General features: G+C 51.5%; 5 protein-coding genes across 5 annotated transcripts; 2 read left to right on the top strand and 3 right to left on the bottom strand.

Moving 5' to 3' along the window:
- Nucleotides 1–477: 477 nt before the first annotated feature.
- On the top strand, nt 478–4,195 carry NCLIV_011840 (hypothetical protein; the record flags this gene model as incomplete). The annotated part of the gene is made up of 8 exons (XM_003880701.1): nt 478–691; nt 962–1,032; nt 1,439–1,609; nt 2,165–2,270; nt 2,909–2,997; nt 3,307–3,404; nt 3,972–4,006; nt 4,122–4,195. 8 exons carry the CDS (start codon nt 478–480, stop codon nt 4,193–4,195), a joined length of 858 nt encoding a protein of 285 aa, XP_003880750.1.
- Nucleotides 4,196–6,350: 2,155 nt separating this feature from the next.
- On the top strand, nt 6,351–8,983 carry NCLIV_011830 (conserved hypothetical protein; the record flags this gene model as incomplete). The annotated part of the gene is made up of 5 exons (XM_003880700.1): nt 6,351–6,453; nt 7,488–7,626; nt 7,980–8,060; nt 8,472–8,604; nt 8,864–8,983. The coding sequence occupies 5 exons, from the start codon at nt 6,351–6,353 to the stop codon at nt 8,981–8,983; spliced, it is 576 nt and encodes a 191-aa protein (XP_003880749.1).
- A 1,682-nt stretch (nt 8,984–10,665) lies between these two features.
- On the bottom strand, nt 10,666–12,421 carry NCLIV_011820 (agap011504-PA, related; the record flags this gene model as incomplete). Its single annotated transcript, XM_003880699.1, has 4 exons — nt 10,666–10,768; nt 10,979–11,098; nt 11,388–11,458; nt 12,416–12,421. 4 exons carry the CDS (start codon nt 12,419–12,421, stop codon nt 10,666–10,668), a joined length of 300 nt encoding a protein of 99 aa, XP_003880748.1.
- Nucleotides 12,422–14,018: 1,597 nt separating this feature from the next.
- Nucleotides 14,019–19,802, bottom strand: NCLIV_011810 (putative AAA family ATPase domain-containing protein; the record flags this gene model as incomplete). The annotated part of the gene is made up of 7 exons (XM_003880698.1): nt 14,019–14,291; nt 14,711–14,947; nt 15,311–15,603; nt 16,057–16,680; nt 16,972–17,176; nt 17,850–18,124; nt 19,349–19,802. The coding sequence occupies 7 exons, from the start codon at nt 19,800–19,802 to the stop codon at nt 14,019–14,021; spliced, it is 2,361 nt and encodes a 786-aa protein (XP_003880747.1).
- Nucleotides 19,803–22,765: 2,963 nt separating this feature from the next.
- Nucleotides 22,766–23,089, bottom strand: NCLIV_011800 (conserved hypothetical protein; the record flags this gene model as incomplete). The annotated part of the gene is made up of 1 exon (XM_003880697.1): nt 22,766–23,089. One exon carries the CDS (start codon nt 23,087–23,089, stop codon nt 22,766–22,768), a length of 324 nt encoding a protein of 107 aa, XP_003880746.1.

The raw sequence follows: 23,089 nt of genomic DNA, 5'->3' as shown, positions 1-23,089 counted from the left end.
CTTTACCTTCTACGTGAATCACGAGAAGTAGGAAAAAGACTGCTTTCTTTTCTGCAATTCGCCTCCCCCTCTTCTCTCTCTCCCTGTGGATTCGCCTCGGCACCTCTGGGGGTGTATCTGCCTCGTTTCCTCGCGGGCCTTCTCGGGGCTTCGTGGAAAGCGCAAAACCGGAAAAAAAAGGCGAGAACGAGGCTTCCGGACAAGGCGGAGCGTTCTACCCATGCTTTTTTCAGTTTCGTCTCTGCTTTCAAAGCTTTCGAGGACTTCCGACTCACCTTTTCCGATTTTCTTCGCATTCTGAGAGAACCAGAGAGTCAAAGGAGGTCGGTTCTTCGCTGCTCTCCTCCGTGTAAATCTCTCCCCGCCGTCCTCTCCGTCTCCTCTGTTTCCCTCGCTCACTTTTATTCCTGTTTTTTCCCTTCTTGTCCTGCGTTCTCCTTTCGTCCGTTTTCTGTTTCTGTCCCCTCCTCCTGCAAGATGGAGATGCATGCGTCTGGGCCGACTCCGTCTCAGCTGCCGGACGGCGAGCGCCTGCCTTCCGCTGGCTACCCAAACGGCGGAGTGGAGGAAAGGAAAGAGGATGTTACGTCTTCCGCTTTCTCCTTCCCCGCTCAGAAGACTGCGCCCGCAAATCCTGTTTCTGGGCGGGAGGGCAGGGACAGCGGAGCTGTCGAGCCTGGTGCGAGAGCAGGTGAGAGCGCTTACAGACTGTGAGCCAAGGCTGGGGACAATGAGGCGTTGGGCGCGCCTGGTCTCTTTGTCTCGCGGAGGAACAAAGACGTTTTCCCTTCACCACGGGGTGTGAGAGGCAAAGAGAGGCGCACGCGCGTCTGTCTGGGAGGAGGATCTCCACGGAGAGAAAGAGAGAGAGAAGCACAGACAGGCGGCAGTGAAGGATGCACACTGCAGAGAGGAAGACAGAAGCGTGCGAACGGTTGGTGTGTCTTTTCGTTCTTTTCAGAAGGGATGCGCGCACTAGAGGAGCAAGTTCAAAACCTCGATTCAGACTGGGACGAACTCCAGAAACTGCAGGTAAACGGCTCTTCGCTTTTTTTCGCTGCGATTGCTTCTTCCTCTCTCCTTTTCTCTTCCGCGTTTTTCGCTGCTTGGATTGCCATCTCCTGTTTTCCCTTGCCCGGACCCCATGTGTCGCCTTTTCCCGCATTCTGGTCTCGGCTCTTCACCTCCCTTTCGCCTCTGTCTCTTTCCCTGTCTCTTTCTCTCGCGTTTCCCTCTCTTCTCCTTTTTCTGCGTCTCTCGCGCGCTCTTTTCTCGTCCACCGTGCCACTATCAGGGAGCACAGTTCGGGCGTTTCTTTGCCAAGGAAGTTCGGTTGCGAGGGCGAGGAGTCTGCGTCGCTCTCGGGAGATTTTTTGGTCTCACGCTCTCCACGCCGCACAAAAGTTGGCGACGCCCTCCGAAACTGATTTGTTTGCAGTACATGACCGAAGAAGCCGCCTATTCCCTAGTTCAGAGCGGCGCCAGCCCTCACTCTGCAGGCGCCGCTGGACCTACCGATGGAGCTTCACCCGGCGGTTCGCAAAACGTGGCGGGTTTCGCAAACACCGACACGGACGAGGTTGACCGACGTTCTGTCTACGTCGGAAACGTAAGGAAAGACAGAAACAAATCGCAATTCATAGCCATCTGTACATGCTACCCACACACATGTACATACATATATACGAAGAGAGAGACCTGTATGCAGGCAGGTATGCAGATATATACATACCTGTATCTATAAATCACTATATAAATATATATAAATATATATATATAAATATATATAAATATATAGACGTCGATAGGTGCATGTAGTTCTGCATGCTGATATATGCATCTGCACATGCATAGAGGTACATCTCTGCATGCAGGTCTATGATAAGCAGTTCTACGCACTCGTGGAGATATACATCCGAGTGTATATGCACATGTCTCTTTGGTAGTTTTTCTGTTTACCGATGCGAAGTGGATGGTCCGGGACAGGTCTGTGGTGACGGCGGGCGCTGCAGTTGTTGGGGGGGGGGGGGGGGGTAGAGAGGAGAGGAGATCTCGAACTTGGAGAGGCAAGATGCCTCGCGTCTTCTGCTTTCCTTTTCCACTTTTTTTACGCGGTCGGAGCGATGAAATTCTGACTCGCCTACCTTTTCGCTCATGCATGCAGGTGGACTACTCCTCCACGCCGGCCGAACTGCAGGAGCATTTCAAGTCATGCGGCACCATCAACCGAATCACCATCATGGTGGATAAATACACTGGACACCCCAAAGGTTGGTTTTTTTGGTTTTTTCTCCCCGGTCAGGTCGAAGTAAAGAGACGCCTCGAAAACGCCGTCGGCAGTCGAAAAGCGGTTCGCCTGTCGCTTGGCTGTTGATCCCTGGAAACCGCTGCGAGAGGCCGCAACAGAAGGGATGTACACGGGAGCGCTGCAGTGGCGTGCCTCTACTTGGGTATCCAAGGCGTGGATATGACATGACAGAATGGGGAGGAAAAGTGAAGAACGAGAAACATGCAGATGTCACTCCCTTCAGCTACACGTCCCAATGCTACACAATGGAGGTGTTATACACTTAAATCCATAAATATATATATATATATATATATTTATATATATATTTATTAGGGTTTAGGGTATATATATATATATGTATATCCACATGTGCGCGTATCTGTGTCCGTGCAAATCTGTGTACATAGGTGTTCGTTTTTGGTCTTTCGTTCTCTCTCGTCGGTGTTTGATGTGGTTGCTTTGGCGTCGCCGCAGTGGGTCTCTTAGGAGACTCTGTGTGTTCTCGCTGTTCGTCTTGTGACGCTGAGTTGTTCTCGCCTCGAGCACATCGCCTCCATCTCTTTTTCTCGCATGCAGTTTTTGTTCGACGCCCCTGTCTCTCCCTGGTTTCTTTTTCAGGTTACGCTTACATCGAGTTCAACAGCGAGGCAGCCGTGCAGAATGCAATTCTTCTCTCCGACACCGTCTTCAAGCAGCGACAAATCAAGGTACAAGCCCACGACCGTCAAAGTGTAATTTTCCCGAAGGATCCGAGTGTATTTGGCACCGGGAGACAATTCTGTGGAGGATACACGGGAAGTAACAGGAGTTGTCCTTCCTCTTAATCTCTCTCTTGTTCTTTCTCTTAACCTCCCTCTTGTTCTTCCTCTTAACCTCCCTCTTGTTCTTCCTCTGCTTTCTTTGTGGGTCTTTGCTTCTCTTTTTCTTCTCAATTTCTGGCTGTCGCTTTCTTTGAGGGGTTCCTTTGTCCTCTCTTTTGTGGAGCTTGTTCACTGTTTGGTGTCGCTGTCCCTCAGGTGGTTGCCAAGAGGAAGAACATCCCCGGTTTTGCACGTGGCCGAGGCTGGCGCGGCGGGCGCATGGCGGCGGCCGGGGGCATGATGGGGCGAGGCAGGTGCGTCTTTAAAAAGCAATTGAAGAGAAGAAAGTCGGCCGTGTTATTAAAGGGTTACGAGACGCGCGAAATAACTGTCGATCCGCCTACGTCGACATCCATCTCCATGAAGGTTTCCGCGTCTAGGCCAGTCTATGTCGCCCTCCTGTATACTTCTTCCAGTGTAGATTTTCAAAGGCCATAGAGATCCAGGAAAATCGACAGCGGGCGACTGAAACGGAAACGCTTCTCTATCCAGTTGGCGGGGACGAGAGCGACACGGGACAGTCTGTCCTGGAAGCGAGAGGGGGAGAGAAAAGCTGAGCAGAGAGAATCACTGAGACACACACTACGAGAGATTCTTAGTCGCTTCTCGTTCGGATCTTCATACGAAACAGGGGAAACGGTGGCTTGTGACTGACTGTGCGAACGTTGTGCATGTTGGTGGACGATACGGTACTTTGAAAAACGATTACTCATCCTTAGACAGCTCTTCGTGTTCTTGAGAAAACAAGTGTCTTATGGACTCACAGGAAAGGCATCGTTTTTTCATGAGGCTGGGCGTCCTTGGTGTTTTCTAACGTGCAGGCCGAAACGCTCGTTGAACTTGGAGAGGGATCGAGGTACTCACGGGGTGACTTTGGGGAGCAATTGTGTGTTTTCTCTTCTCTTTTCGCTTAGCAAAACATCCTTTTGTCTCCGGTTTCCTTTTCTCTTTTTTTGGTGTGCTGCTCAGAGGCGCAAGAGGAGGATTCCGCCCGATCTACCGGCCCCGTGGAGGCTTTGCAAGAGGCTACGGTCGCCCCTATTAGAGAAGCTGCCTTCGACAGCATGACAGGAATCCTAGAACGTAGTATCATTTCTCTCCTCTTTTCTGCCTTTTCTGTGAGTGTGAAGAAGTCCGCTTTAAGTCGAACGTTACAATGAAACGGAGAGTGGGAAGCATGCCGTGGCCCGCCCGTGTGTATATATTTATGTGCTTTTGCGTCGACGAGGATACACCTCTACGGATGTGTCTGCCTGCACTTGCCATGCGTGTGTCCCTGTGAACGATCTGTCTGTTTCGCGTGTAAGCGGATTAATAAGACAGGGGATATTCTCAGCGCAGAATGTGCTTCCCAACTCCTCCCGTCCAGAGCTGCGTTTCTAGTTCGGCAGAACCAAGTGACTCTGTGGAGAACGGCAGGGAAACCGCGAAACAGATGCCTCACGCAAGACACACGTCTCTGTATTTGCGCGGCATGCCGGTGCGTTCGAGCTCTGCCTTTTTTCCCCTTTCTCTCGATACACGTCGAGACAGTGGAACCTCGACGAGGGTGGTCAGTGTGTCTGGTTGCACAGGTGTGCGTGTAGAGCTGTATCGAGTCAGAGAGAGTTCGCGCCGTAGGTGGGAAGTGCTGAAATGCCGCGCACATCCAGATACATATTCATCCTGGAGACAGAGTCTGCTGACGTTCCCTCGACGTTTTCACTGGGACGCGTCATAGTCGAGATGAAGACAAGTTTGCGTTGACATGGGGAAGACTGCGGCGAAGAACGCCCGCGCACTCGCGATCCCCACTGTCTGCGGGGCAGCGGCCGCGGAAAGAGCGTGAAGACACTTTTTCCACGCGCGCGTCACCGCGGAAGTCAAAAGTGTCCGGAGAAAATCTGTTCACAATGTCGGTCTCACAGCCGCACTCTCGATTTTGTTCATACGAGTCACCAGGGGGAAGCGGGAGGCATCCGTGACTGCGGCGCAATGGTTTGTAGTCGTCGAGGCGAGGTAGATATCACGGCGTGGGAAGCGCACACGCGTTGTTTTCCCTGAGGCACTGGCAACGCTTACCGCGCTCTTGGCAAACAGGTACCCGCATGTATGAGAGCGCCAGGACGCATTTTTAGCAAAAGCCTTGAACTCCACATCCCGGAGCGGCTGCAGCCGAGGATAGGATGACGTGTGGCAGTGTGTCACGCGACTGGTCGTTGCAGGGTGAGGCTAGGATGCACTCGTGAAAGTCTAGAAATTTCGACTGACCCTTCCCGGAGTCTCCAGTGTGAACGTTTTCCCCCGGAAAACCCACGGTTTCCGCCCTCTTCTAATGCTGGTGAACCTGGAGCTTGCGCTCCCCAGTGGAGAGTTCACACGGCCCCCGTTCGTTGGCCCAATTTCACGCATCTCGCGAATCTCTGTTTATCGACGACCTCGCCATGCCATTCTCCAGCTTCCAAGAGAGCAGCGAGGAGGCCTTCCGGCTCGACAGAGAGAAGAAAGGCGAGGCGTTCGTCTATAGCGTCCCGGCACAACGGTGTCTCGCTGTGCCGAGTGCATAGCCGTTCTCGAGGCAGTTTCCAACTGGAAACCTGCTTCGCCTGCGGAATCGGGACGCAACTGGGAAGGGATTTTCCGACAAGGCAGACAAGCGACTATTTCACGTTGATGGCTACCTGCTCTCCGAAGCGAGTGTAGCCGGTGATTCCGCTCGAGCCTCTTCGCGCAGGTGTTCGCGCGCCGGTGTCGCGCGTGGTACTTGGGGGTTCTCGTGTGTCTTCTCGCTGCTTCGCCGTAGCCTTTTGTGTTCACTCGAAACTCTAGCGCTAACTCCTTTCGTCGCTCTGCGTACTAGTCGAACGAATCGCCACGGCGACTCTTTTGCCGCTTGAAAAGAAAGTTTATAGGTACAAAAATCCCCGACGATACACGGAAACCGCCCTACCGCGGCGCCGGAACTCTGAGTTCTTGCTGTCGCGCCGCGAGTTGTGCTCTTTGGTCCCTTTGTTTTGCCCTCTGTGCATTTCGATTGGAATCCGTTCCTCCAGAGAGCAAATAGAGGGAGAGTGTGTGTTTTTCGAGTGTTGCTCCGTTCTCTTTAGCCGGACGTTGCTTGCCCGAGCGTCTTCGCTCGACGGTCGATTGTGTTTTCGGTCTCTTCCCGCCGAGAGAGTGAGTCCCCTTCATTCCCGCTTTAAAAGTACTTTTCCTCGACAATGGAACTCGTCGCGAAGCTCGAAGACCAGGAACTCCTGCCGTTCGTCGGCTACTGCCGCCTGTTTGTCGTCGACAATGACGGATTGCAACGCAAGACAAAGGGTAGGGAGAAAGAGAGGAATAAGGAGATGAAATGACGAGAACGCGGCGGAAAACCTCAGCGAAAAAAACAAGACGGAAGAAATGGAGAACACAGGAAGGATAAGGGCTAGGAAGAAGGCGAAACGAAAGAGGCAACGGTGGAAGGGAGGAAGTGAAGCTGACCGGGGAAGACGGACAACGACGGGGAAAAAGCTGTAAATGAGAACGAATGTTGGAGGAAGGAGGACGAAGACGCAGCGCGTGAGAAGGAAGAAAGAAAATGGGGTACTGGAGAAGGAACGCTGGGGCCCATGTTGCGCTTTCTTTCTAGGAGCAAGGCGAGACCCGTGAAGAGCAGCACGGAACTTCCGCGGGCTGGCGTTGTGGTCTCTGCTACTTACGCTTCGCGCATGTTCGGTCTTCCTGTGTCTGTAGACATGCTTTGTTTGTTTGCGTACAACCTGCTATTTTATGTCGAGATCTTGTGCGAAAACGTGCAAGCAACACCACGTAGCTGTGCGCCACGCCGCGAAGCCCGGGCCCCCATCAAGTCAAAAACGCACAGGATCCATCCACCTAATTATAATGAGTGATTGGTATTGCATGCCTGGTGACTTATATTATGATTCTTATTAATGGGACTTATACAGTTGCTCCATCATCTTTACTGCTCGTATGTTAGTATTTACTCTATGGGCTCGTGAGTGTCTCGCAATAACTAGCTGAGTGCTTGTAAGATAAGTATGTCAATTTACATGTATATATATGCAGCTGTACACGTTTATCTGTCCACACGTGTATACGCATGCATACATGCTTTTTGGATATATACTTACATACCACGTATATATATATATATATAATTCGTATCTGTGGGTGGTTACGCCAGTGGGGAGCCGAGGCCTTTCAGCGGGTAAGGTGTTGGAGAAGTGAGGTTGGGTTTTCCATCTTACGACAAGAACACATTGATGATAGTGCGTCGGCGAGAAAAGGCCTTCCGTTAGAAGAAAGAAGGCAACCCAACGAGCAGCGTTTGAGAGCGGCGTGTGTTGCAGGCAGCCGCGTCGAGGCTCCTGTCCACATGAAGGTCGAGAACGGCAAGCGAGTCTTCAGTGCCTACTTCCCGCCCAAAGACCCCGTGACGATGCTCAAAATTCAGTCTGACGAGCAAGAATTCGTCTACGGAAAACTCTGGTAAGTGCAAAAGACAAAAACGGCTCAGCAAGCCTACGCGGTTGTGTATGGGCGCAGAGACTCAGCCACGGGGAAGGAATAAAATGTACGCATAGAGGGATATGCAGAGAAAATCGTGCATCGCTTACCGTGCCTGTGACTCTCCCGGGGCAACCGGGGAACCTTCGTCGGCGTGTGGAACAGGTCCGACACGCGCAACTCTGGATTTTCACGTATGTTCATGTACATTTAATGCAAATGTGTGTTTACGCTCTTAAGAGTATAGTCCATCGGCGCATGTTTTGCGAGAAAAACGTGGAACGCGCAGGAGAGCGGTGGCAAACACCGTCTGTTTGTGCGAACTTTCTCTGCAGGGCGGGAACAATTTGCAAACCCGAGGAAAACCCGAACACAAATCGCCTTCTGTGCGTGATCCAGGGGCAAAACTGCAAGAGGTGCGTTATGACGCAGAGTGACGTCAAGGAAAGGGATCTTCAGTCTCAAAGAAAAGTGCATTCCCACTGGCTGTTCGCCCCAGTCCTCCGCTTCGTGAAAGACTTGGATCTATAAGCATACAGTCCATATTCCAAAATGTGGATCCACATCTATATTTATATGCTTGTGTACGCATGGGGTGTTTGTAGGTGGTCCGTTGGAGAGGCAATGCGTTGCATGTGTCGTTCGTGGCAGGATTTCGCGTGGAACTGCGGAGTGCACAGCCACGCTTTTTTGCTCGTTGCGGGTGTACCCCGGGTGTGCATGGAAAGGGGAAGAGCTACACATCTGCAGATCCGGCGAGAAAAACACGATCCTCACGCATAAGTAAGTTGGGGAGAAGGTTTTGTGGCTTCTGTGGCGGCGTTCAGACTGTCAGAAGAGGTCGATGCTTCGCCAGAGAGCACGTGCAAGTGCAAAGCATTCATGCCGCTCCTCCCGGACTGCTATTCGAAACCCGTCGAAGCTCGGCTGACCACGGCGGATGAGAAATTCGTCACAAAGGTAGAGAACGGAAATCTTGGATCCAGAACAGTTCCCCGCGAAAAAGAGGCATCGTTTAGGTTCACTGAAACACCCCCGCGAGTGGCGGGTACCCGGCACGACAGCTGCTGTATTCTTCCAATTTGAAAACAAGACAGAGGTTCCGTAGGCAGCCTGACAGAATTTTTGGCCGCGAAGAACAGTTCAGTCGTCGCTTGAGGATCAGATCGCGCACCGAATGGCTTTGCATTCCCGGCGCTTCCGTTTCATTTGTTTATAGCTGGTCAAGTTGGAAGTCGAGATCCCTGACGAACTGTACGAGCTATGGATGCGCTACTACAAAACACTCAAGAAGGTGGACCATGAAGACAAGAACGGCGACAAAGACGAGAAGAAATAACTGAAAAGAGAAAGGTCGAGGACGAGCAGGTGTGTGGACAACACCCCGGTCTTGCTGAGAGAACACTGGCCATTTGTCCCTGTTTTGTGAGTTTTTCCTTGGAACGCAACGGCAAACCCGACTCTCGTCCATCACCCCCGGCGCCAGGAAGGCTGTTCTTTTGTGTATGACTCGTGCTATCGAAAGTTGGGTGGTCTGACAACACCGCGCAGCATCCTATGCGTCTCGAGATTCCAAACAAGAAAACGTTAGTTCATGGAACCTCCGAAAGCCCTCGGCTGAGCGCCAATGCGCCAACCCATCGCGTTCCTTTAACGCGAGGCTGGGTCTGTCTTCGCATTCGTGCTCGCTCGCCCTCCCCCACGCCTGCAAAATACTTTTATGTTTAAATGGGCATTCATCCCGGTCGACACGTAGGTGTCTACGAGTCACTTAGCATTCATCACAGGTCCGCCACCCTGTGGAAGGCTTCCTGGAAACTTTCCCGGCGGACTCCTTGTTACCACAACACAGCAGTCAAACACCTATCAATCCTACGCAAAATTAAATTCATAGATAAATGGAAGAAGACGGTTTCCCTCGTCCTCACCGTTAACGACCGACGCAATGTTGCGAAGGCGGAGGAGAGGCTAGCAGTGTTCTCGTGATGTGGGAAGCAAGAATCCATATCTATACCTAAATGGGGAAGATGTCAACGAATCCGGTGGTTAGTACACTGTGCTGCACAAAGGGATGCACAGAGCAGAGACTCTGGAAGTCGGTGTTCAGAGAAACTCGCCAGAGGAAAACGTGTCCAGAACAGCAAGTCTCGCGCGCACGCCCCACGCAGAAAGGCACCACCCACCTTCCTCCCAGCAAGCAGCTTTGAGAGGCTGAGTGTCGGTTCCGTGTTCAAGAAGCAGTGCATGCCACAGCGTACGATTTGTACATCCAACTTGTCTCAGCCAAGGGACCATGAGGGCAGATGCTTCAAGTTTAGGCCTACGCGTGTATGCCTCTCACGAGTAGAATTATTTACATGTATCTACGTAAGCACATGTGATTCTGTGTGGCTTCGTCGGCGTCTCTGCATGCACTTATCTCCTGTGCGTATAAATTACGGCGATTCGGCAAAGACACCGGCTTCGCCCTGGATATATATATATATATATATATATATATATATGTATACAAATATCCGTGTAGCGAAAACCTGGGGCACGCAGGAGACTCCCCAGTTTCCTTCGGCAGCAAATGGGCTTGCAGCGACCGAGACGCCGGCAGGGATGCGTGCGTGTCGCGTCAGTCGCCCCAACAAAAAGAATCTTTCAACAATGCACTCCGGTTTCACGAACACTTCACTCGTTTCGTCTGGGGCAAAGACGCGGCACGGACAACTCGCCTTCAGACAGCTGGGCATCTGTGCATGCATACCAGGCTCGTCTGTCTCCTCGAGTCTTCCCCTCGTGACACACAAAAAAAACGCGGCTTCCTGCACCGTTTCCGTCTCTGCAGCATCGATTCAGTTTGGCATGCAGTGCCGTCTCATGTTTGAAAAAACTGCCGTCGATATTTTCTCTCCGGCCCACTGCGGCGTCGTTTCCGCCACACAGCGCCGCCGTTCAACGAACGCCCAGACCGAAAGACTGCCAAAAGTGCGCCAAATCCATCGGGATGCGGCCAGACAGAAACCAGTCGGTGTTTTAGTTCTCGCCGCCGTAGGTCTGGTGGACTTTGCCCGCGATGTGGAGGAGAACGACGCACGCCATGAAGCAGAGAGTCATGATCAAAACCGTCTGGGGTCCGCTGTAGCAACAGAAGAGAGACCGCAGGCGAGCTAACTATCCGTCGCACACAAGGTCGGAAAAGGCGACAGCTCCCCTCCGTTCGGGGGCGCCACGCGGCAACCTAACGCGGTGGAACGTGCGGACTGCCGATTTTGTGCTGAGACTGCCCACGAAACAACCTGTCGCTCCTCTCCCTGTCCACTGGAGGGGAGGACAAAGATGTTCTTACATCTTAAGGCCTGGAGTATCGTCAGTGTAGAACCTGAGAATCCCCTGGGAGGAGGCAGGCATGCCCCTGGGGCGCTGAGCAGCGGAGTTCGAGGCGCCGCCGCCACTGGTGACTCTACGGCTGCAGCAAAAAAGATGAACACGAAAGAGAGAAAGAGAATGCCTGAGGCTGTGTCCGAGACCCGAAACAGGTTGGGATCGCGTGAAGGCCCGAAACGTCCACGCGCTTTCGACAGGTGGAGCACAAAGCTCACACGTGTGAGTCACGGGAAGTGTTGGGGCCGACGCCAACAACACACAACCCATCAGCGATACGAAAAGAAACGTGCTTTTCCGGCGCGAAGAGTGGCGAGAAGACCCAAAACCTACACCGGAGAGAGGCAAAAGACGAGGACAGGTTAGACGCTTACCGAGGCACAGAGGTGCGAGCACCGCCAACGTGCTGCACACAGGAGGCTTGAGCAGAGGGAGCGTTCGTACCCTGCAGGATAAGCGGAGAGGGAAACGAAAAAGAAAAATGTGGAGTTTCGGGAGACGCGGAAGAGCCGAAGGAGCAGTGTCAACGCGAAAAGGCCGCGTAAAGCCTAAAAACGCAGACAGTTCCGAAGAGGTGAGAGAGACTTTTGTCTTGAACAAGGGAGAAGGAATAGGAAGAGGCCCAGGCACGACGCGCCACAAGCACACAGGGGCGAAAGTTCGACACAACGGACGCGATTTTGCCCGCGTGACGCGTTCCTTAGAGAGACCCAACGGGAAGAAAGCGTTCGAGACCGAGCCGCAAGAAAGCACCTGTGGGAAAACGTTTCTAGTGAGGCGGTGAGACGAACGCCAAGCGAGACAGACACAGAGCTGGCTTCAACGTTTGCCGGTCGCCGGCAACCCTTCGGCTCCAGCAAATCGATTTGCCCTAGAACTTGTTGAATCAGAAAGGGAAGAAGTGAGGTGTGAAGCATGAAGGGCTGAAGATTCGATGAAAGAATGCGTTCAGTGTCGCACCTTGCGAGGCACAGAAAAACCTTTGCTCGGCTTCAATCCCCCAAATTTGCCACGTCATTTCTAGAGTGTGTAGTGTGTGTCCTGTAATTCGTGAATATTTACATTCAGCATGCGCGCACAGACACTTTTGAATACACGCTTGTTGCACGGACAGGGGGAAACAACCTCCACATCCACAAACAACGGCTGGGTACACAGGAGAGCCGACAATGTACCCTTGCGGAGGTGGAAACAGGCACCACAAAGGAAATTAAGAGAGGCTTTTCCGTCTATCTCCCGAAAGAGCGCACGAGCGGGGAAGTCCAATTTGCCCTCCAAAACATTTGTGGTAAGGAACGAAGAGTGGAGAAATAGTCGCTCCCTTTGCAGTCACCAATGACACTGCAGACGGAGCAGCAGTTTTCTTGTCTTTCATCCTCCGTGTGGAAGACAAGTGACGTACCACCATCTCGGTTATTTCTTCGTCTGCAAGAGTTTTGCCAGAAGGGAGAAAGTAAAAGGCACTAAAAATCGAGGAAGTGCGTTCTGGATGGGCAGAACAGCACGCCGAACTTCGAGAGGGGGAACCTTGGAAAAGTCGACGACTCGGAGAAAAGATGTTATCGTGAGGGAACAGAAAGGTGGCTACACAGAAAATTCGGAGAGAAAGAAAACCCGAAAACGGCGAAAGATTGCGCGAAACCCAGCGTGAGCCACCGGCGTTCCCGTTTTCTCGCTCGTCGACACTCCGGCGCCAGCAGCGAAGTAAAGCACGCTGCAAGATGATGGAAAGACAACCCCCCCACCACGTCGACTGTGTGCAATATCGCGAGGTTTCAGGGAGCGGGTAATTGCTTGGTGGCAGTCGCCCTCTTTGCTCCAAGCGACGGCGAAACAAAACTAAAGTCGAGAGATATAAAAGGTTCCGTATACCTTGCGCAGTGGTACAGGCTATAATACATGCGTGTGTACACCGTATCGTTTTCGACGGCGGGGATTCCACGGACCAGGTTGCGCATCTGTTTCCCGATAGAATTCGGCGGGAAACAGACACAAATATACGTCGAAAAAGAGTAGAACGCGTGTACACGGGAAGTGTAAGGCGCAGACACACGTCACTTGCCTTCACGGAGCCAACACAGAAAAGGGGCTATCGGAGAGCGCACGTTGTAGGAACAGGCACACCCAGTGGAGACTGTGGCTCTGTGAAGAAGAGCCTCTCTTGCGAACTCTCTGAGAAGTGGAAAACGGGAATTCAGTGGTCGGGTGTCGGCATCTCGCTGTACCATCGAGGCACAACCGCCTGTGGTTCGACAGAAGCTGTATCTAGGGGAACTGTTTTGCTTTCATGGCAACAGACAGCCCAGTTCACACATTGTTCGTCCACGACCGCACGTTTTACTTCGGAAGTGCATGGATACTAAAGAAGTGGAGAGCTCCTTCTCTGCACGTCGTCACTGTAGCGCGCAGGCCGCTTCACAAACACACACAGGCTTTTCGCGTTCATGTCACGCCATCTAGTTTCAAGGGCGACGGTCCAAAAGGCGTTTAGTGCTCTCTGGTTTCCTTTTTTCTTGCATCAGCGTGGTCTCTCGGACTCCACGGTTGGAGACGTCAGGCTGTCTCACCGTACATGCTGGGACAGACACAGATTCGCGAAGGAACTCAGTTTCCATCGCTGCTCTCTGTGCCGTCAGGAGGCCTTCCACCTCCGCGGGGCAACCGTCCAGATGTGCTTGTCCACCAGCAATCGATCCATGTCAATTGTACACTTTTATTTGGAGAAATCTGCATCCCCCTGCTTCCTCAAGACGAGCGTCAATGTGTACCGTCCCCTCCAAAGTGGCAACTGTATCCACAGTCGCGCTATCACTCCCCACCCTGTTTTTCGTCCCCACGCGCGGGCACCGCTCTTCCACGTTAGCTACAGCGTTTTCCTCTCTGTTTTTCCTCCAACGACGGGGGCGAGTTGCGTTTGCTGGAGCGCTCCGGTCGATGGCGCCTAGTGTCCGCGGATGTATGCTTTGGGCGGGGGTTTTTTTCCATGCGAGGTTCAGAGGTCTCGACTACTTCTTGTTTCTTTTGGCCTTGTCGGCAGCCGCTTTTTCTGCCTCTGCCTTCGCTTTCCGCGCGGCGGCGCGTGCTTTTTCGCCTGTTGCAACGAAATCAAATTCCCGAAATTGGATCCACTCTTCAGGCCAGCAGTAAGGAAGTCGCGAGAGAACTCCAACCATTTCTGCGGGCTGAACAGGCGCGTCCGGAAGACGTGCGACTCGCTGTTCCAGGAAGACGTGGTTCACAGCGGCTTCTAGAGCGCCTCCTGAGTAGCCGTCGCTCATCTGGGAAAGGCGCAAAAAACTCACGCGACCGGGGTAAAAGAATGGTGCATCGGCGAAGTCTGGGCAAAACTCCAAACGGAACGAACCGCGAGGGTTGAGGATGATGCTCTATGGCGAGAGGTACTGCCTCCTCAATCTGTGCACCTGCGTATGCATGCACACGACGATGCAGCCTAGCTCCTACGAGGTGCGATGAAGCGCAGGTTGGCGTGTATCTCTGTGCAACCCTACGATTCTGTATTTGCATACACATATGTGTGTCGTTGTGCCTCCAAATTACCGGATATGCACACATATCATGATACACATGAATACACGTCTGTTCGTGGATTTGTGTCTCTACAGCAGAGATATCCACATCTTTATGTGCACAGATTCACGGAGAACCCGCGGGCGCAACTGTGCTGGCTCTTTCGGACCTCCGCCAATGTCGAGAGGTTGGCGAGCCCAAGCGTCTCGATTCGCGCGTGTTTCTTCTTGAGCAGGGATTCCCAAATCATTTTTCTGGTTTCGTAGTTGGGAAAATTTAGCCACAGTTTGTGGTCGAAGAAATCAGTCATGCTCTTCTGGTCTAGACGGTCGGCGAACGGTCGCGAAGTGCACCCAATGACGAGAAGACGATCTGAGGCACTTAGGGGACCGCCGGCCTTCTTCACCTGGAAAATGCGCACACGAGGCATTCCTGCACATCGATACATCTCTCTACGGATACCTACAGATATTCTCTATTGCTGTGTATATACGTAGCATCATGGGCGTCAACACAAGCACGTGTGGCTGTACGTGGAGTTCCGTACAAGCGTGGTAAGGACTGCGTCGGCAGACCCCCCCCCTAGGCACGAGGCATTCGTAGACCATACGAGAGCGACCGAAGCGCACAACTGCATGCACGGACCTTGGGGCGGGTAATCACAGCCAGGAGACAAGCCAGTAAAAAAGATAGATGGACGCCCACAGGAGGGCGTCTCTAGAAAATGGAGAGATGCGTTTGGAGATGTGCATGCACACATCGTCCTCACTAAGTTTAGATGACCCTTGAGTTGATCCCTTATCCTCCAAGCACTCGACTGTGTCTGTTCTCCAGCACCCTTCTTCTTTCCACCTTTCTTTGACATGAACACTTGGTCGACGTTATCGATGTAGATCACCGCCGGGGCGTGCTGCTGTGCACAGAGAAATGTTTTGTGAATCATCAAGGAGGCGCCTGTCTTTGGATGCTTGTAAAGATTCTCAATCACATCGGGCGAGAGATCGAAGAACATTGCCCCCGCTTCAGTTGCAATGATGCGAGAGATGAGAGACTTCCCCGATCCTGAAGGAAAAAGAACGGCGTTCCAGAAAACGCCATGGATTCACGCGAGAAATCCCTTTGACAGCAATACCTACTTCAACGTACACTTTTACGTTAGTATATAAATACAGATGTTTATATACACTTTTAGGGGAGGTTTAGTTGTATGTTTTTGTTTCTGTTTTGAGTTTTTGGGTAGTCTCTTGGCGTTGCACCTGTCCATCCAGAGTGATGTTGGCAGAACACGGAAAATCCGGCTTCCGAAGACATCCATTTCGGTCCCAATTACATATATATATATATATATATACTGATAAATACTTTCGTATATATATATATATATATATATATATACTTGTGCGTGTGTACGGGTGTACGTGAAATGAAGCGACGGAGAGAGAAGCGACAGCGAGGCGAAGGCAAGTGGCGAGAGCGTCTCCTTTGCATTGAGGGATGGTGTTTTTGCGAGTGTACCTGGGGGGCCATAGAGGAGGAGAGATCTGGCTGGGAAGGGGGTTTTCTCGCGAATGCTTGTGGACGCCAGCGGGAGAATAATTTGTTCAACGAGAAACTGTTTGATTTGCCAGGCCGTCGGAGCAGGAAGGAACTCGTCAGTAGGAGTCGGACACACGGGGAAGTTGCCGATAAAGTCGTCTAGCTTGGCAGGCTCGACGCCCCTCAGGATTCCGTCTTTGACGAGATCGGGAAAAATGTCTTCCAACGGCCCCGCAAGATTCGCCGCATTGCAGCATTTGGTCTTCGCCGTTCCGCCCTTCTTCCCAGCCTTCTTTCCGCCCGTCTTTTGCCCCTTTTTCCTCGGCTTCTCCTTCACCAAGTCAAACTGTTGCCGTAGCCGAACCAGTTCTTGCTTTAGCAGTTCGTCCACGGCGACCGTAACTTCGCTTTCAACCTGAGGAAGCAATTGATTCCGCGTCAGCGTTTTGTCAGGCTCTTGCGCCGCGTCCACCCTCCACGGAAACTCGGCCCACGTCGCTTCGAATTCCTTCGCGAGTTCTCCCAGCTCGTCCGTGATCGTCGGCAGAGTTTCTTCGCTTGGCTCTACCGCTGCCGGCTTCTTTTCCCTGGCCGATTCCGGCTCTAAAACCACAAAACAACAAAGCCGAGACAGCAGGCGTAGACTCAGGGGAGGCCGAAAACAGGAAACGGACTCCGAGCCTTTGGTGTTTCTCCTGCTTCTCGCTACGTTTTTGTCTTTGCTGCTGATTTGTGGTGCACACATGTCTTGACCTCGACTTAGAGAACGGAACTTTAATGCATGCGTATATCAGTATATATATATATATATGTATATATGTATATGAGAATGTAAGTATCAGAGAAGCTGAGATCGCCTCGAGGACAGCCTGGCTTTGCTACGCGTTTTCTTACTTTTTGACGGCTCAGCTTTTCGTTTTTCTTTTGCTTCTGGTTTCTTATCGGCCCCTGGTAAACCGATCTTGTAAGGCCGGCCATCCGGCGGGGGAGGCGGAACGCCGTCAAAGTCCTTCGTGCGATCGGCAAACGAAGAAGGAAAAGAACCAACTTGTCGCCGAAATTCCAGCATCCAGTCTCGCCCTTCCGCAAACTTTTGGAACTAAACAAGAGAAGAACAGGAAGCGACAAGCATAGAAATAGGAGAGGAAAATGTGAAGAGGGACACAATCCAGTACTTTTCGCGTCGAAACGAAGGAGACACGTCAATCTCCAAGCCTCGACTCCACCCCCTCAACGGTCGTTTGCTTCCGATGAAACCCATGAGACCCTTCGACAGTTCAACCGCTACTGCTGGGACTGTATATTATGTACTTACGGTAGTACTATCGAGCCTCTTCTTCCAAATAGATTTCATGGAAAACCTAGAATTCGCATGTGTGATTGACAGTTAGCCGCTAATATACAATCATCCAAGATATATTTATCTATCGCAGGTTCAGCGTGCAAACACGCAAATGACTGAGAAGAAAACGTCGCGGGTCTCTGCGTTTTCCTTCCACAAACATCCGCCGATTTTTCGTTTGCAAGAAAGAAGCGTCGACGACACTAACAGGCCCCGGCCTCGCGTCCGTGAACCGTTCTCGCTTGTGTCGTGTATTCAGACGAACGGTTTTTTTTCTGCTAGTAGGGCAACTCCGTTAGAGACGGCGGGAGGGCCCGGGAATGGGGAAACTGGCGTTTTCCTTGTGTGTCGTGTAGGCCTTTTCGGACGTCTGAGATGCTTGTTGCACCACTGCTTTTTTTTCTGCGAACGGTTCAGCGGTTCTCCTTACTTTCAACTCCGATCCAACGTTCTCACGTAGCCACTCGAGTTCCGTGACGAGGGAGGCGTGGTACGCTTTTCCGGCTTCTCTTTGGAAGAGCTTTCTTGCGGCAAACACTTGCTCGAGAAGGCGTTCTTCGTCCTCCAACTTTGCACTTTCCACAAAGTCCAAGCCCCAAAACGCCAGAAAGGTTCTTCTCTCCTTCTCGACGCGTCGGCGACACGACCACGCTCGCCATACAGCCTGGATTCGACTCGCCGCTGCCCAGGCCCTGAGCGCATCAGCTGAGGCATCACAGCGCGCAATCTTCACACAGACGAAATCGAAGATCTACAGCAGAAAAGACGAGAAATCGTGTCACGACACGAGGGGTGGAGGGCGGGAAGAGACGCGGTAACGAACAGCGGACCGCGGGCTCTGTGGAAACCGCGGGAACTTGTACGCGAGACATTTCCGTCAACCTCAGAGAGGAAGTTTCTCATGAGTCTAACGACATTGCAGACACGGGTACCACAGAGAAAAATGGGAGGAACCAACTAAGACACCAGAAAACGAGAGCGGACCGAGGACCGAACCAAACAGAAGACTTCGGTATCGCTGTCTCTCCACCTCTCTGTAGAGAATCTTGCAAATACTTGTGGTTGAGAGTATCGAACCGCGCAACTCGCGTATGAGGAAACGAAAGACCGACTCTGAGCGTCTGAGGATTGACGCGCCTCTTCTCTAGCTTTTCTCTTGTAAACATTCGCAAGAAGTAGCAAACGACGGATACTGGTCCGCCCTCTCTCATGACGAAGAATGCAGTCCCTCGCTGCCTCTCGCGTCAGTCCAGGAAGTGTTATTGCTGGCGCCTTCAAATCGTCGAAAACCAGTCGCTTTTCGTCTGTGAGCAGACGCGTACATCAAACGAGAAGAAACCCACGAGCAATGTACACGGTAGACGGAGCTTTCGACAGGATCCTCTCAGCTTTGAGGCGTTTGCGTCTCGTGAGAGGTTACAAATGATCGCAGTGCCTTGTCCCCGAGGAACAGAAAACAGACCCCAAACTCTAGATTTTAAGGTGGACGCGCATATCGGGTTGCGTGTCTCATCTCTGGAATTCCTTTCCTCGAGATTCCACATCACCCATTCCATCTTTCCTGTTTTTACTCCCGGCACATACACGCTGGTAAGTAGTTATATATATATATATATATATATATATATATATGTAAATGATGTATATATATATATATATATATATGTTATGTATATATATACTGTGTATACATGCAAATATCTGTACATATGTATGTATGTATGTATGTATGTATGTATGTATAGATAGATAGATATGTATGGATGTGCAAGTGTGGAAAACCACTTAGGAGGTGTGCAGAAGCGTGGTTGTCCGGTGATTGAAGTGGTTAGTATCTCGTCACTACTCTGCGGCAGCGTTTCGTCGGCGCTTTTAACCGGTCGCTTTTTTGTCACGGGCCCCGTGGAGTTTCCTGGAGTGTCCACGCACCACGGAGCGTGGTCGCCCAGTATTCGAGTTTCTGCATTTTGACATCCCATTGCTCGGCCACAGCTGGATCGTCTTTCAAGAAGCGGGGGATTCTCAGGACCGCTTGTTCAGGGGAAATGTCGAGGAAAGAGAGAACCTCTGAGAGGAAGAGGTGAGGCGAGCCTTCCCGGGGACTGGTTGCGATGACCTTCTGTTTGATTTCGAGGAGTCTCACTAGCAACGCGTCGAGCACTTTGCGCACAAACAAACGCTCCTGAGGATGGACAATATTGTGATGGCAGTCCTCTATGGCATTCGCCAGCACAATGTAACGCACGTACACCCGCGCAATTTTTGGGTACAACGTTTCAGTCTCGGAACTCGTTGAAAGAACGGCGTCTTTTTCGAGCTGCAAAAGCTCTTTCAGATCTTCCATCGCTCGCCGCAACTTCTCCTTGTAGGTCTGGTGCGACATGGTGGAGGGAACGCATCAAGAGAAAGGTTAAAGAGAGCCGAAAAAGAGGCCGGACTCGCGCAGCGGAGTCCCCAATAGGCATACGCTTACGTGCATTTACACGTGTAAATGCAGACACCAGCTATCCAAGCATAAACTTCCCGGCATGTATATATATATATATATATATATATATGAATGTGTGAATATCGAGAGCCCCAGAAGCAACCTCACTGCGTTTGCGTATATCGGATAGCGTCAGCTGTGCGTTAGCGACCGAAGAATCCGGAACTCGCTCCACACAAATTGCGCGACGGAAAGGGCGGAACATCGGATGACAAGGAACAGACACGCCTCTAGTTTTCTGGCAAGTCAAACGTTTCAGAGTGACGAGCACAGGAGGTACTTCCGCGTTTTGGGAAAACGGTAAAGACGACTTGCGTCGAGCCGAGAAGTTTATTACATCGTCGAATCGTGTGATCCGCTTTCCCTTCGTAGTGTGTCCAATCACTTAAGGTTTTAAAGTAGAACTTGCTGTGAAAAAACGGTGACAACAAAGTTCCTCAGAAACCTCGAGGGGCGGATCATGAGAGCGAACAGAGCTGGACGAGGCAGTACATGGACATATTCCATTGGAAGAGGGGCCAGCGAAGTGCAGTGTATCTTTCAATTCTTTTTATCCGTTTGTACAAACGAAATTCGACATCCCCTTTCCCAAAACGCTACCATGACAACAGGAGTGACATAGGAGGAGACCGTGGCCTTTCTGCCCTCCTTCCTCTGCCTTGTGCTGACTGGCAATCTCGGCTTTTGTTTGCGCAACGCGGCCCCTGCCTGTTACGGGAAGCAAATCAGCACGTATCTATCTATATGTAGGCCAGAATGCATGCTTTCCCCGAGGTGTGAATCGCCATTTGCATGTACAAATGTGTATCGAAACTTGAATTTTTCAGGGCTTAGTAGAAGTGCATGAACGGAGGCGCCCCCACGGCGGGGTTTGGGGCTGCAGACGTGGAGGGGAAGAGGCCGAGGACAAAAGAAGAAATTCCAGGGAACAGAGGATTCGAAAACCGTTTCACCTGAGAAGGAAGGAGTTTCACAACAGAACCGCTCGCCTGTTCACAAAAGGGCTTGAAGGGGGAAGCAGCAAAAACGCGCTTACGAGCAAACTCAAAAAAAAGATAAGCAGTCAATTAAACGAAACCTTTAATTCAGCGGATGAACACGTGAGTTTTTTCCGAGACCCAAGAAAGCTCAAAGACACCTCCATCTGCATATATATATATATATATATATGCCTGGTTCATTTCTCCATATAGACAGATATGTACATTTACACGTAACATGTGTATTTCAGATGCGTGAGCCTCGGAATCAAAACACACTGATCTCTTGCGGCAGCGAGGGAGGAGCGTAACCTGCGGACACCTTATTTTCAGCGCGCTAAAACATTTTAAAAGAGGTAGCAGGTTTCATTCCGGCACGGCTTTCATCGAGTTGGACAAGTCCGAGTAACTACCACTGCAGATTTGCGAATGGGGTTCTCGTCAGAAGCGAGGCTTCAAATCACAGCCGCTGCATATATATATATATATATATATATAGTACATGCATGCATTCGTTACATTTTCTTCTCAGGATCAACTGGAATGGAGCCAATCTGCTTCACACCCAACCGCAGGGGTCCATATTGCTCTTTTTCTCGTAGATATGCACTCTCCGAGAAGTGAAAAATTCGAGACAGCGAAGGGCGGAAACGGTCTTTCCTCACAGGCTCCAGTCTAGGACTCTGCGTGCGTCCAGGCGGAAAATTCCAAATTGAAAGTGAGAACTACCGCTTTCCCGAATCTGCCTCAAAACGGTGTGAAACGTGCTAGATACATTCTTGAAAAAACGAGTGGCAGTTGGTCACTTCCGCCCAGCGATGATCCTGAACTTGAGAGCCTTCTCAGTGGCAGAGAAAATGTCAATTTTCCTCGAACTCTGTGTTCCTATCCGGTATACTCGCTTTTCCGGGAACCGATCTATATATATTATATATGCGTACGCATAAAAATATGTGCATTAGAGTTGCGTAAACTGTATACACACACGCAACTTCACGTCCACACGCACCCACATGTCTCGGTCGTTTGAAAGTCGTCGCTTGTATGGATGGAGACCTTGAGGCTCTCGACTGCCATTCCTCGTTACAACACCAAAACACAGAAATTGCTTTTAGCCGCACTGTCTGATCTCGAAGCTGTTTATGTGCATTTTGCTGGAAAGCCTTTCCCGACAGTCGTTCGGGTTTGTCGCCCTATTTCTATTCGCCCACTGGTCGCGATTTCGCTCTGCCTACCTGTATTTCTGTCTGTTTGTGCCTCTCTATGCCTGTCTGTTCCCCCGTCGAGGCCGATGCATGCGACTCCATGAAAAAACAAATGTGCAAAGAGGGCCTTTCGGAGAAGCAGGAAATCCCGCCCTCCTGTTAGCGGCCTTTTTCGCTGGCGACGCGTTCAGCTGGCATTACAGAAAGTGTGTTCCAAGAGCGAGAAGTTTTGGCGTTCAAGACTCCTCAGCAGCAAGCGTGTGTGTTTAATCCTTGCGTTCAGATTGTTTCGCGCCTGCTCACTGGAGAGAGATGGCCAGGTGCGCGGGAAGCGCAGCGCAAAGGCGCTGACACGGACCCCCGTTGTCTTTCCTCCACGTTCTTCGCTGTTCTATCATCAGAAGAGAAACGGACTGCCTGTCAACGTGCATACTTCTGGGTCTGAGGAGATGCAGCTCCCATTTTAAGTCCGAGTTTTGGCGAAACAGTGCCCCACAAGTACACCCGGCAAACGCACACACACACAAGGATGGGCCCGAGAGGACGGATCACATGGAAGAAACATTTACATGCATACACGTAGAGTGCCCACATACACGCACACAAAAAGGTGTAAGTGTGCGACGGCAGGCGTGCCTTTCCTCCTTTTTCGCTTCGGCGTATCCGCGTCTTCTCAAGCGCTAGTGTGAGCGTAGAAGGGAAAGGCTCTCGTGAAGATGGTCAGGTTGGGCATGAAGACGAATGCAGGGAGGGCCACTTTGAGGAGGTTCGAGGGCTTTGGAAGAAAGAAGATGTCGGAGTTTCCCATCGTGACGCTGGTGGTGTGGCCGAGCAAACCGTCGGGGATCTCCGAGAAGACTGACAAACTCTCGCTGTTTGACCGCAAGAGAGGCCTTCGCACTCCAGATTCGCTTCCTCCACCCGCGCGAGGCTGCTGAGCTGCAAAGGCAGATGGAACAGGCGCGCAGTACGCCCGCTGTCTCCACATGAACGGCAT

The sequence above is a fragment of the Neospora caninum genome, chromosome IV (genome assembly GCF_000208865.1).
Source record: "Neospora caninum Liverpool complete genome, chromosome IV".
NCBI classification, from domain to species: domain Eukaryota; phylum Apicomplexa; class Conoidasida; order Eucoccidiorida; family Sarcocystidae; genus Neospora; species Neospora caninum.
This window is presented reverse-complemented; position numbering and strand designations above follow the sequence as displayed.